Raw genomic sequence first — 13,238 nt, 5'->3', positions numbered from 1 at the left:
GGACTTGGGACCAGATTCAATTCCTTTCACTAATAATACAATTAATCTTGGTCCAGCGTTTTAAGAAATGCCAACTAGAAATATGCCAGTAAACATCTTCATGTAATGAATACAACTATGCTCAATGACAAGATAACAATGTCACAGTAACAGAAAATGATATAAAATATACATAATGTAGTCTCGTGAAAACAGACCAACACCACATTCTTGTTCCTGGAGTCAAGGCTACAAGTGATCAAGCAAACAATCACAGTGATTATTACGTAAACATGTACGACAAACATTGACCTAATGCAGGTATTCCCAAACTGGGGCATTGTCGGGGGTACGCCAAATTACGTCAGGGGTACGCAATATAAAAATGTGATTCAAATGTTTTATTTTTTATTAAAACAAACAACGGGGCTAAACATTTGGGTGAGGTATTTTTATCTTGCCTGAGTAGCCTCATTTCACAGCCAAAAATTTAATTAAACCATCTAGTGTTCAGTAAAATAACAACACAATGTCAAATACAGGTAGCCTAGTCAAATAATGAACATCCAATCACATTAACCGTTACTCTCTCATGGAAATTCCACTAACGGTATGTAGCTAAACATAGCTGCTGCTCATGTTGGTATCTGTACTGATGGCGCAAAAGCCATGACAGAGAGACATAGTGGAGTGGTAACGCGCATGCAAGCAGTTGCTCCCGATGCCACTTGGGGACACTGCAGCATCCACCAAAAGGCTCTTGCTGCCAAGGTGATGCCTAAACAGCTTGAAAGACGTTTTGGACACTACAGTGAAAATGGTTAACTTTGTTAAAGCAAGGCCCCTGAACTCTCATGTATTTTCTGCATAATGCAATTTTCTGCATTATGCAATGATATGGGCAGCGACCATTTAAAGCTTTTACAACATACAGAAGTGCGCTGGTTATCAAGGGGCAAAGTATTGACACGTTTTTTTAAAATTGAGAGACAAGCTTAAACTTTATTGACCATAATTTCCACTCGCCTGACAGCTTACATGATGACGAGTTTCTCACACGACTGGCCTACCTGAATGATCATAATGTAAATGAGAACTTGTTCTCAACTTGCCTACCTGGTTAAATAAAGGTGAAATAAAAAAATAAAAAAAATAATCTAGGACAAACTTCAGGCTATGATTAAGAAGTTGGAGCTCTTTTCTGTCTGCATTAACAAGGACAACAAGGACAACACACAGGTCTTTCCATCATTCTATGATTTTTTTGTGTGCAAATGAACTCAAACTTACGGACAATGTCAAATGTGATAGAGCGAAGCACCTGAGCGCGCAATTACGCAGGTTCTTTCCCGAAACAGACGACACAAACAACTGGATTCGTTATCCCTTTCATGCCCTGCCTCCAGTCCACTTATCCGAACAAGAGAGACTCAATATCTGAACAAGAGACTCATCGAGGCACAGACTGTGTGTGGAAATTATTTAAGACTGAGACTCTCTCCAATACAACTCAACATTGCAGAGTTATGTGCATCCTTTCAAGCACACCCTTCTCATTAACTTGTGGTGAGTTATTCACAATTTTCAATGAACAAATAAAGTTTTATATGTAAGATGGTTAAATAAAAGGGAAAAATGATTGATTATTATTATTTCTGTCCTGGTCCTATAAGATCTCTTCGTCACTTCCCACGAGCCGGGTTGTGACAAACTCACACTCATTCTTATGTTTAATAAATGTATCATATAGTGTGTGTGTGGCAGGTTTACAATGATGGCAAAAAACAACATTTGAGAGTGAGCTGACCCTGGTGCTAGAGGGGGTACGCAGCTAAAGTTTGGGAACCACTGCCCTCATGCATACCTTTAGTAGGTGTCCTTTCATTGAACGCATCGAGGATCTGTGTGAGGTAGTGCACCATGGAGAGCTTGTCTATCTGTCCCTTGAAAGACATCTCCCTGGCTGACATTATGGGAAGGATGCCCAGCTCTCTCTCCAGGAAGCTGAAGGCCAGCTGGTTATTGTAGACTGCATTAGACTCCTCCAGAGAGGACATGTCACTGTGGAAGAAGAGGTTAGGGATAGCTACTATGTTGACCAAGGGCATGTTCAGGAGGGCACACAATAGCAAAACTATTTGTAACAGAACACAGAAGTTTGCTTTCTTATTGGACAGTTAGTACCATGAATAACTTGAACAGGAAAAGACTAGGCTTATGGGTAAGTTTTTCCTTCTGTAGTACTACTTGTGCATTTGCTACATAGGTGGTGGATACGTTGACTTGCCCCCCTTGTAAAGCCCAGAGACTCACATGACACGGGGTCTGAAGGTGTTGATGAGGGCACACAGGGCCAGGCCAGACCTCCAGGACTGGTTCAGATCTTTCACATTCACCCTGTCGTACCCTGCAGTGTGCTGCTGGCACCACTTCAAAAGCACCTCAAACGCTCCAACCGAATCTGGACCATGAACACACATAGGAACACTGCATTAGGACGATGAAACATAGTGACATTGCATCAAGGCAGGCATTGAAATAATTCTGTGATTCATACACAGACAGTTTACATTCCAAGTTGGGCATCTAAGGATGCAACAGAAAGGTCTCAGCCATTTCTATTTCATTCGGAATTTTAACACCCCTTGAATTATCAAAAAAAATACATACAAAAATTATTTGCCCGCTATGCCAGGGGTGGGTAATTCCAGTCCTCGAGGGCCTGATTGGTGTCACAGTTTAGCCCAAGCCCCACCTAACATACCTGACTCAAATAAATCACATAATCATGATCTTCAGTTTAGAATGCAATTTGATTAATCAGCTGTGTTTGCTAGGGATGGATTACCTGAACGTGTACTCAAATAATACTCGGATCAATGGGCAAGTGTCTTCCCTGACATTTTCAACCTCTCCCTGACGCCCTCTGTAATACCTACATGTTTCATGCAGACCACCATAGTCCCTGTGCCCAAGGAAGCAAAGGGTACCTGCCTAAATGATTCCTGCCCCGTACCACTCACATCGGTAGCCATGAAGTGCTTTGAAAGGCTGGTCATGGCTCACATCAACACCATCATCCCGGAAACTCTAGACCCACTCCATTTCGCATACCGCCCCAACAGATGCACAGATGACACAATCTCAATCCACACTGCCCTTTCCCAAAGGAACACCTATGTGAGAATGTTGTTCATTGACTACAGCTCAGCGTTCAACACCATAGTGCCCACAAAGGTTATCACTAAACTAAGTACCACGGGACTAAACACCTCCCTCTGCAACCGTATCCTGGACTTCCTGACAGGCCACATCTGCCACACTGATCCTCAATACTGGGCCCCCTCAGGGGTGCGTGCTTAGTCCCCTCCCTGTTCACCCATGACTGCATGACCAAACACGACTCCAACACCATCATTAAGTTTGCTGACGACACAACAGTGGTAGGCCTGATCACCGCCAACGAGAGAGCTGGCAATGTGGTGCCATGACAACAACCTCTCCCTCAATGTGAGGAAGACAAAGGAGCTGATCATGGACTAAAGGAAAAGGCACGCCGAACAGGCCCCCATTAACATCGATGGGGCTGTAGTGGAGCAGGTCAAGAGTTTCAAGTTCTTGGTGTTCACATCACCAACAAACTATCATGGTCCAAACACACCAAGACAGTTGACAAGAGGGCACGGCAACACATTTTCCCCCTCAGGATGGGTCCTCAGATGCTCAAAAAGTTATACAGCGGCACCATCGAGAGCATCCTGACAGGTTGCAGTACACCTGTAAATTGCCTCGTTATTTTTTATTTAACCATTTTTACTATAGTTTATTTAGTAAATATTTTCTTAGATTTTACTTGAACTACATTGTTGGTTAAGGGCTTGTAAATAAGCACTCCACGGTAAGGTCTACACCTGTTGTATTCAGAGAATGTGACAAATAACATTTGATTTGATTTACTGCTATTAGCCCATACAAACGCATTGAATAACAGATTCACTACATAGAACAGATAATTCCCCCCCACACACACAAAAAAATTTAAGGGCAGTTTGTCCTGAAGTGTCTGACCTATATCTATTTGAGAGATATAACTAAGATCAGGAAACATAATTCAAAAATATATATAAAACATGCATTTAATGGGTTGTAGTCTCTGCGTGCCCATGATCTCAGCACAGCACAGCCGTGCCAAAACCAAAATGAATCACACCCCTGCCCCTCAGGCATTATTGCTTTAGTAATGTGAAGCCAGACTAACCTTGTCGCAGGTGAGACCAATTGTCTTTCGGCTTCTTGTTGGGTCGCCCAGGATTAAGGTGTTCTTCCACATCATAGAGCCGTTTCACCTTCGTAATGCATGCAAAGAGAGGGAATACCAAGAAACAATAGAGTTGAGATCAACTTCACATTGAAGCCAGAACATAGTAGCCTGGTAACATATGCGTTTGTGCTGTCTTGCCAACCTCTATGGTCATTGTCAAGCAAAAAGCATAGGAGTTGGTTATACAGCACAAACAGATCTGGGGCTAGGCTAAGAACACAGCATGCTTCATAAAGGCAGAAGCTGGGGTTTGGTTTGATGCAGTGTAATTGATCTGGTAGCTTCTGAAAACTCTCTAAAGCCTTTTAGAACAATACTCCTCTAGTGCCATTCAGCTCACCACAAAATACAAACACACAGCAGCTTCCTGACAATGCATGAATACTATAGGAAATATCCACCAAAATGGGGGAGCAGCATTGATCTATTTCAAAACGTGTTTACAATGTTACACAGCACAATATACAGTATATTTATTTTACTAGCGTTGATACAGTGAGGCTGTCATACCCTTTCGTACCAACCCAAACCTTACTGAGCTGACCTGGTTACTCATCCCCTATAGTTGCTGGAACCGCGCTGAAAAAAGGAAATGTCCAAGCCAGCACTGTGCAGTTCTGGTCAGCCCAATAATGTGAATCAGGCATGAGTGTAGCTTTGTGTCGGCACTGACTATAGAAATAGAATGAATAGATTATATTTATGTTCTTGACCTGGAAGGCCTTGACGGAGTTGAGGTTGACATGCTGGTAGCGTGTAGCCGGGTCTATGCTGAAGGCGCTATATTTCTTACTGATGTTCTCTGGCGTGGTCTGAGACAGGAGCTGGTAGATACTCTCTCTATTCAGTCAGAGGGAAAGACATTTTAAGAGATAGAAACTCACTATGGAACTGAAGAAGCGCCAACTAAGGAACAGAAGATTCCGATGGGTTTTGTCAATCACCACCTTCCGGAGACACCTGAAACCCCACCTCTTTAAGGAATACCTAGGATAGGATAAGTAATCCCTCTCACCCCCCCCCCCCCTTTAAGATTTAGATGCACTATTGTAAAGTGACTGTTCCACTGGATGTCATAAGGTGAACGCACCAATTTGTAAGTCGCTCTGGATAAGAGCGTCTGCTAAATGACTTAAATGTAAATGTACAGTAAGATCTTTTACAAGCAGCTGCTTGTGTATTAATGGATGTTCAAAGATACAGTTACAAGACTAGAGTGGCATTACTAGTTGAAGAATTCACTGAAAGGCCCAGCCAGGGTAGTCCTATTTATACAGTGAAGAGGGATGGTCACATGCTTTTAAAGGTGGTGTTATTGATCATATAGGAAAAGTCTTCTTTACCGCTCAGCAAGTACGTCCATGTGGGGTCTTCCCTTGCCCCAGCTCCTAACCATCCATGCTGTGTCGAAGGCAGCCAGGAACCCACGGGCAATACCTGTTCCCAGAGGCCAAAACGGCTGTGGACACACACAGACACACACTTTATAATTATTCATTGACACGATAACTTGTCAGATTTAAAAAGGAAGGAAATAAAAGGTGTGACACTCTGGGCTGATTTAATACCCACAAGCTGCTGCATTAAGCTGATTTAGTGACCCGTGTCTATATACACACCCCTTGACCTTTTACACTTTGTTATGTTACAGCTTTATTCTAAAATGTATTAAGTATTAAATAAATACAAATCATCAATCTACACACAATGCCGGTTTTTATAAAAAAATTAAAAAACAAAAATACCTTATTTACATAAGACCCTTTGCTACAAGACACGAAAGTGAGCTCAGGTGCATCCTGTTTCCATTTATCATCCCTTGAGATGTTTCTACAACTTGATTGGAGTCCACCTTTGGTAAATTCAATTGATTGGACATCACTTGGAAAGGTACACACCTGTCTATATAAGGTACCTTAGATGACAGTGCAAAAACCAACCATGAGGTGGAAGGAATTGTCCGCAAATCTCCGAGACAGGATTGTGTCGAGGCACAGATCTGGGGAAGGATACCAAAATATTTTGTGTGGCCTCCATTCTTAAATGGAAGAAGTTTGGGACCACCAAAACACTTCCAAGAGCTGGCCGCCGGGCCTAACAGATCAATCGGGGGAGAAGGGACTTGGTCAGGGAGGTGACCAAGAACCTAAAAGGTCACTGACAGAGTTCTAGAGTTGGCCTGTGGAGATGGGAGGACCTTCCAGAATGACAAACATCTCTGCAGCACTCCACCAATCAGGCCTTTATAGTAGTGGCCAGACAGAAGCCACTCCTCAGTAAAAGTCACATGACAGCCCGCTTGGATTTTGCCAAGAGGCACGTAAAGGACTGACAATGAGAAACAAGATTCACTGGTCTGATGAAACCAAGATTTGGCCTGAATGCCAAGTCTCACGTCAGTGAAGCATAGTGGTGGCAGTATCATGCTGTGGAAATGTTTTTCCATCGGAAGATCTTGGGAGACTAGTCAGGATAGAAGGAAAGATGAACGGAGCAAAGTACAGAGAGATCCTTGAGCGCACAGGACCTCAGACTGGGGCAATGGTTCACCTTCCAACAGGACAACAACCCCAAGCACACAGCCAAGACAATGCAGGAGTGGCTTTGGGACAAGTCTTTAAAATGCCCTTGAGTGGCCCAGCCAGAGCCCGGACTTGAACATCTCTGGAGAGAACTGAAAATAGCTGTGCAGCGACGCACCCCATCTAACCTGATTGAGAGGATCTGCAGAGAAGAATGGGAGAAACTCCCCAAATACAGGTGTGCCAAGCTTGTAGCGTCATACCCAAGAAGACTCGAGGCTGTAATCGCTGTCAAAGGTGCTTCAATAAAGTATTGTGATTTCATTTTTTTTATTTCTAAATAAGCTAACATTTAAAAAAAAAAAACATTTTTGCTTTGTCATTAGATTGATGAGGGGAAAAAAAACATGTAATCCATTTTAGAATAAGTCTGTAACGTAACAAAATGTGGAAAAAGTCAAGGGTCTGAAAACTTTCTGAATGCACGGTGTACACTAAGTGTACAAAACATTAGGAACACCTTCCTACTATTGAGTTGCACCCCCTTTTGCCCTCTGACGAATTGAGGCTGTTCTGAGCATGGACTCTACAAGGTGTCAAAAGCGTTCCACAGCAATACTGGCCCATGTTGACTTCAATGCCTCCCACAGTTGTGTCTAGTTGGCTGGATGTAATTTGGGTGGTACACTATTCTTGATGCACACAAGAAATGGTTTGGCATGAAAAACCCAGGAGTGTTGCAGTTCTTGACACACTCAAAACCGATATGCCCGGCACCTACTCCGTTCAAAGACAATTCAATATTGTCCATGTCTCAAGGCTTCTTTAACCTGTCTCCTACCCTTCATCTACACTGATTGAAGTGAATTTAGTAAGTGGCATCAATAAGGGATCATAGCTTTCACCTGGTCAGTCTATGTCTTGGAAAGACCCGGTGTTAATGTTTTGTACACTCAGTGTACAGTCGGAAGTTAACATACACTTTGGTTGGAATCATTAAAACTCATTTTTCAACCACTCCACAAATTTCTTGTTAACAAACTATAGTTTTGGCAAGTCGGTTAGGACATCTACTTTGTACATAACACAAGTAATTCTTCCAACAATTGTTTACAGACAGATTATTTAACTTACAATTCACTGTATCACAATTCCAGTGGGTCAGAAGTTTACATACACTACGTTGACTGTGCCTTTAACTTCTTATGGCTGGGGGGCAGTATTAAGTAGCTTGGATGAATAAGTTGCCCAAAGTAAACAGCCTGCTCCTCAGTCTCAGTTGCTAATATATGCATATTATTATTCGTATTGGATAGAAAACACTAAAGTTTCTAAAACTGTTTGAATGATGTCTGAGTATAACAGAACTCATATGGCAGGCAAAATCCTGAGGAGAAATCAAAACAGGAAGTGAGAAATCTGAGCTTGGTATGTATTCACCAAGGTTCCCATTGAAATCCCCTTGAGATATTAATGATGTTGCACTTCCCAGGGCTTCCACTAGATGTTAACCGTCTATAGAAATTTGAATGAGACTTCTACTGTGTTGTGGGACTGAATGAGAGCAGAATCTCTCAGGTGACTGGCAGTCAGCCACTTTCTGATCACACGCATCCCTCATGGTATCCACTTGCATTCCATTGTTCATCAAGACACAAAGGAATACTCCGGTTGGAACATTACTGAAGCTATATGTTAAAAACATCCTATTGATTGATTCTGTACTTAGTTTGAAATATTTCTTCGACCTGTAATATAACTTTTTGAAGTTTTTGTCCGACGTAACGCTGACCAGAATGAGCGTTTGGATATGTATACCAAACGCGCTAACAAAAGGAGGTATTTGGACATAAATAACGGACATTATCGAACAAAAACAAACATTCATTGTGGACCTGGGATTCCTGGAGTGGTTTCTGATGAAGATCATCAAAGGGAATATTTATCATGTAATTTCTTGTTTATGTTGACGCCAACATGGCGGCTATTGTGACTATTTTTCTGAGCGCCGTCTCAGATTATTGCATGGTTTGCTTATTCCGTAAAGTTTTAAAAAAATCAGACACAGCGGTTGCATTAAGGAGAGGTATATCTATAATTCCATGTGTATAACTTGTATTATCATCTACATTTATGACGAGTATTTCTGTTGAATGATGTGGCTATGCAAAATCACTGGATGTTTTTGGAACTAGTGAATGTGACGCACCAATGTAAACTCATATTTTGATAAATATGAACTTTATCAAACAAAACAGACATGTATTGTGTAACATGAAGTCCTATGAGTGTCATCTGATGAAGATCAAAGATTAGTGATTAATCTTATCTCTTTGTGCTTTTTGTGACTGCTATCTTTGGCTGAAAAAATGGCTGTGTATAGTCGTTTGATGGTGACCTAACAAGTTTGTGGTGCTTTTGCTGTAAAGCATATTTGAAATTGGACACTATGGTGGGATTAACAACAAGATAACCTTTAAAATGGCATAAAATACATGTATGTATGAGGAATTTTTATTATGAGATTTTTTTAGGTTTTGAATTTGGCGCCCTGCACTTTCTCTAGCTGTTGTCATATCTATCCCGTTAACGGGATTTCAGCCCTAAGAGGTTTTAAACAGCTTTTACATTTCCAGAAAAGTATGTAATGGATTTAGAAGCATCTGATAGGCTAATTGACATCATTTGTCAAATTAAGGTGTACCTGTGGATATATTTTAAGGCCTACCTTCAAGCTCAGTGTCTCTTTGCTTGACATCATGGGAAAATCAAAAGAAATCAGCCAAGACCTCAGAAAAAGAAAGTCTGGATCATCCTTGGGAACAATTTCTAAACACCTGAAGGTACCACGTTCATCTGTACAAACAATAGTACGCAAGTATAAACACCATGGGACCACGCAGCCGTCATACCGCTCAGGAAGGAGACGCATTCTGTCTCCTCGAGATGAACGTACCTTGGTGCGAAAAGTGCAAATCTATCCCAGAACAGCAAAGGACCTTGTGAAGATGCTGGAGGAAACAGGTACAAAAGTATCTATATCTACAGTAAAACAAGTCCTATATCGGCATAACCTGAAAGGCCGCTCAGCAAGGAAGAAGCCACTGCTCCAAAACCGCCATAAAAAAGCCAGACTACGGTTTACAACTGCACATGGGGACAAAGATTGTACTTTTTGGAGAAATGTCCTCTGGTCTGATGAAACAAAAATATAACTGTTTGGCCATAATGACCATCGTTATGTTTGGAGGAAAAAGGGGGAGGCTTGCAAGCTGAAGAACACCATCCCAACCGTGAAGCACGGGGGTGGCAGCATCATGTTGTTGGGGTGCTTTGCTGCAGGAGGGACTGGTGCACTTCACAAAATAGATGACATCATGAGGTAGAAAAATGATGTAGATATATTGAAGCAACATCTCAAGACATTAGTCAGGAAGTTAAAGCTTGGTCGCAAATGGGTCTTCCAAATGGACAATTACCCCAATGATGTGGCAAAATGGCTTAAGGACAACAAAGTCAAGGTATTGGACTGGCCATCACAAAGCCCTGACCTCAATCCCATATAAAATTTGTGGGCAGAACTGAAAAAGCATGTGCGAGCAAGGAGGAATGGGCCAAAATTCCCCAAATTTATTGTGGGAAGCTTGTGGAAGGCTACCTGAAAACGTTAGACCCAAGTTAAACAATTGAAAGGCAATGCTACCAAATACTAATTGAGTGCATGTAAACATCTGACCCACTGGAAGGCTAAAATAAATCATTCTCTGTACTATTATTCTGACATTTCCCATTCTTAAAATAAAGTGGTGATCCTAACTGACCTAAAACAGGGAATTTTTACTAGGATTAAATGTCAAGAATTGTGAAAGACTGGGTTTAAATATATTTGGCTAAGGTGCCTGTAAACTTCGACTCCAACTGTAAGCACACACACACACGCACACACATGCATAAGTGAATCAAGTCCTCCAACACACTGACATGACCTCTCACCTCTACCAGGCAGTCTCCCACTAGGCCCATGAGTAGTTTCTTGCCCTTTCTCTCCCTGACCAGAGAGGCGTTCTCAGCTCGGTGCATGCAAGTGAAGTCGAACATGGCCACATCAGGCTGGCCCGCGTGGTTCTGGGCAAACTGCATGTCGGGCAGGCAGTGGCCCGTGGAGAACTGGGCAGCATCGTAGGCGTAACGCAACAAGGCCTCCTGGTCCACATTTACCTGGGCCAGAAGCTTATCGGCATCACTAAAGTCCTGGAGGCAGAGCGAACATATTGGAGGTGGTCACCGTAGAGATATATAACTGTTTTATATCTATGGTGGTCACAGAGGGAACATATTGGAGGTGGTCACCGTAGAGATGTATAACTGTTTTATATCTATGGTGGTCACAGAATGAACATATTGGAGGTGGTCACCGTAGAGATGTATAACTGTTTTATATCTATGGTGGTCACAGAGGGAACATATTGGAGGTGGTCACCGTAGAGATGTATAACTGTTTTATATCTATGGTGGTCACAGAGGGAACATATTGGAGGTGGTCACCGTAGAGATATATAACTGTTTTATATCTATGGTGGTCACAGAGGGAACATATTGGAGGTGGTCACCGTAGAGATATATAACTGTTTCATATCTATGGTGGTCACAGAGGGAACATATTGGAGGTGGTCACCGTAGAGATATAACTGTTTTATATCTATGGTGGTCACAGAGGGAACATATTGGAGGTGGTCACCGTAGAGATATATAACTGTTTTATATCTATGGTGGTCACAGAGGGAACAACATCAGTGGTGGAAAAAGTACCCAATTGTCATAATTGAGTAAAAGTAAAAGATACCTTAAAAGAAAATGACTCAAGTAAAAGTGAAAGTCACAGTAAATTACTACTTGAGTAAAAGTCTAAAAGTATTTGGTTTTAAATATACTTAAGTATCAAAAGTAAAAGTAGGAATAATTTCTAATTGCTTATATTAAGCAAACCAGTAGGCACAGTGTTTGCGTTTTCTTTACATTTACTGATAGCCAGGGGGAGACTCCAGCACTCAGACATTGCTTACAAACAATGCATGTGTGTTACCGGAGTCTGCCAGATCAAAGGCAGTAGGGATGACCTGGGATGTCCTCTTGATAAGTGTGTGAATTGGACCATGTTCTCTCCCACTAAGCATTCAAAATGTAATGGGTACTTTTGGGTGTCAGGGAAAATGTATGGAGTAAAAAGTACATACTTTTCTATAGGAATGTAGTGAAGTAGAAGTACACAGTGAATCAATTGGAAAAAATAGATTACTGGTATGTCAATATGATTTTTAAACCAAATGGAACAGTGACAAGAACTACAAAAAAACAACCCCCATAATCATGCAAATACTGTATATAGAAGGATCACTCTACTGGTATGTCAATATGCATATCATGAAATAGAATATTGAGCAGAACAAGAGGACACAGAGGAAATGTATATATTTTGGGGGGGAAAGTCAGTGTGAGCTCAATCATTGAAGACAAAACAAAATGATCTAGCTTAGTCCTTCTAGGCTTGTAGTGTGAGAAGAGGGAGTGAGCGGGTACACTGTAGCATGGCTCAGTGCTAACCCTGTGCTGTACAGACATCAATTCCATTACAAGTGTTTATTAGCATCTAATCCCTTACAGCAGGAAAGGTCCCCAGCCTATCTGGGGAGGACTATATTGTGATGCTAAAGGTCAGAGGAGCCGGAGATGGATAATAGACTAGAGAAATAGATGGGTTGGTGGTTTAGTAATAAAACCGACACGTGCACCACTATGGGACAAAACAGACGGAGCTGGCTTAGATTGTTGACAACGTGTAAACTATATTTAGTCTAAAATACATTTGCCTAATGAGTATTTGTGGTCTCTCAAATACATCGTTACAGTGGTTGGTTAGCGAACTAGCGAATTCTAGCCATATTAGCATAGATGTGACATCAGTCAAAACAAGACACGGTATCAATAACAAGATAGGAGCCAACAAGGATTCCCCACATGGCAGCTTCTTGTCATTGTTGCTAGCTATCTGACCTCTAGAGGCCTAGTATGGAGCTGCTGCTGGTACTAATGGATGCGTTTTCCTCACCTGTTTAATGACCCCCATCTTTAACAGGCTCTTCTTCTTGGCAGTCATGACAAAGTAGTGGGTGTCGTCTTTATAGTAGACTATGTTCTCCAGATCAATACCTGGAGTGAGAGAGAAAGAGAAAGACAGACAGACAGACAGACAGACAGACAGACAGACAGACAGACAGACAGACAGACAGACAGACAGACAGACAGACAGACAGACAGACAGACAGACAGACAGACAGACAGACAGACAGACAGACAGACAGACAGACAGACAGACAGACAGACAGACAGACAGACAGACAGACAGACAGACAGACAGA

The 13,238-nt window shown here is 41.9% G+C and overlaps 1 protein-coding gene across 4 annotated transcripts in view; it reads right to left on the bottom strand.

The window, feature by feature from the left end:
* LOC124032208 (F-actin-monooxygenase mical1-like) overlaps positions 1-13,238 on the bottom strand; it is a 46,715-nt gene that overhangs the window by 17,676 nt on the left and 15,801 nt on the right. For 3 of the 4 annotated variants that reach the window (XM_046344439.1, XM_046344440.1, XM_046344442.1), the window contains exons 8-14: positions 12,929-13,029; positions 10,816-11,073; positions 5,644-5,759; positions 5,014-5,140; positions 4,238-4,325; positions 2,293-2,440; positions 1,844-2,040 (exon numbers count right to left, since the gene is read on the bottom strand). In XM_046344439.1, the coding sequence (XP_046200395.1) occupies positions 1,844-2,040; positions 2,293-2,440; positions 4,238-4,325; positions 5,014-5,140; positions 5,644-5,759; positions 10,816-11,073; positions 12,929-13,029 (1,035 nt within the window). Of the gene's footprint in view, positions 1-1,843; positions 2,041-2,292; positions 2,441-4,237; positions 4,326-5,013; positions 5,141-5,643; positions 5,760-10,815; positions 11,074-12,928; positions 13,030-13,238 lie in introns of those variants that run through there. The other variant, XR_006838219.1, reaches the window with a different exon arrangement.

Source organism: Oncorhynchus gorbuscha, linkage group LG03 (genome assembly GCF_021184085.1).
Source record: "Oncorhynchus gorbuscha isolate QuinsamMale2020 ecotype Even-year linkage group LG03, OgorEven_v1.0, whole genome shotgun sequence".
Taxonomy (NCBI): Eukaryota; Metazoa; Chordata; class Actinopteri; order Salmoniformes; family Salmonidae; genus Oncorhynchus; species Oncorhynchus gorbuscha.
This window is presented reverse-complemented; position numbering and strand designations above follow the sequence as displayed.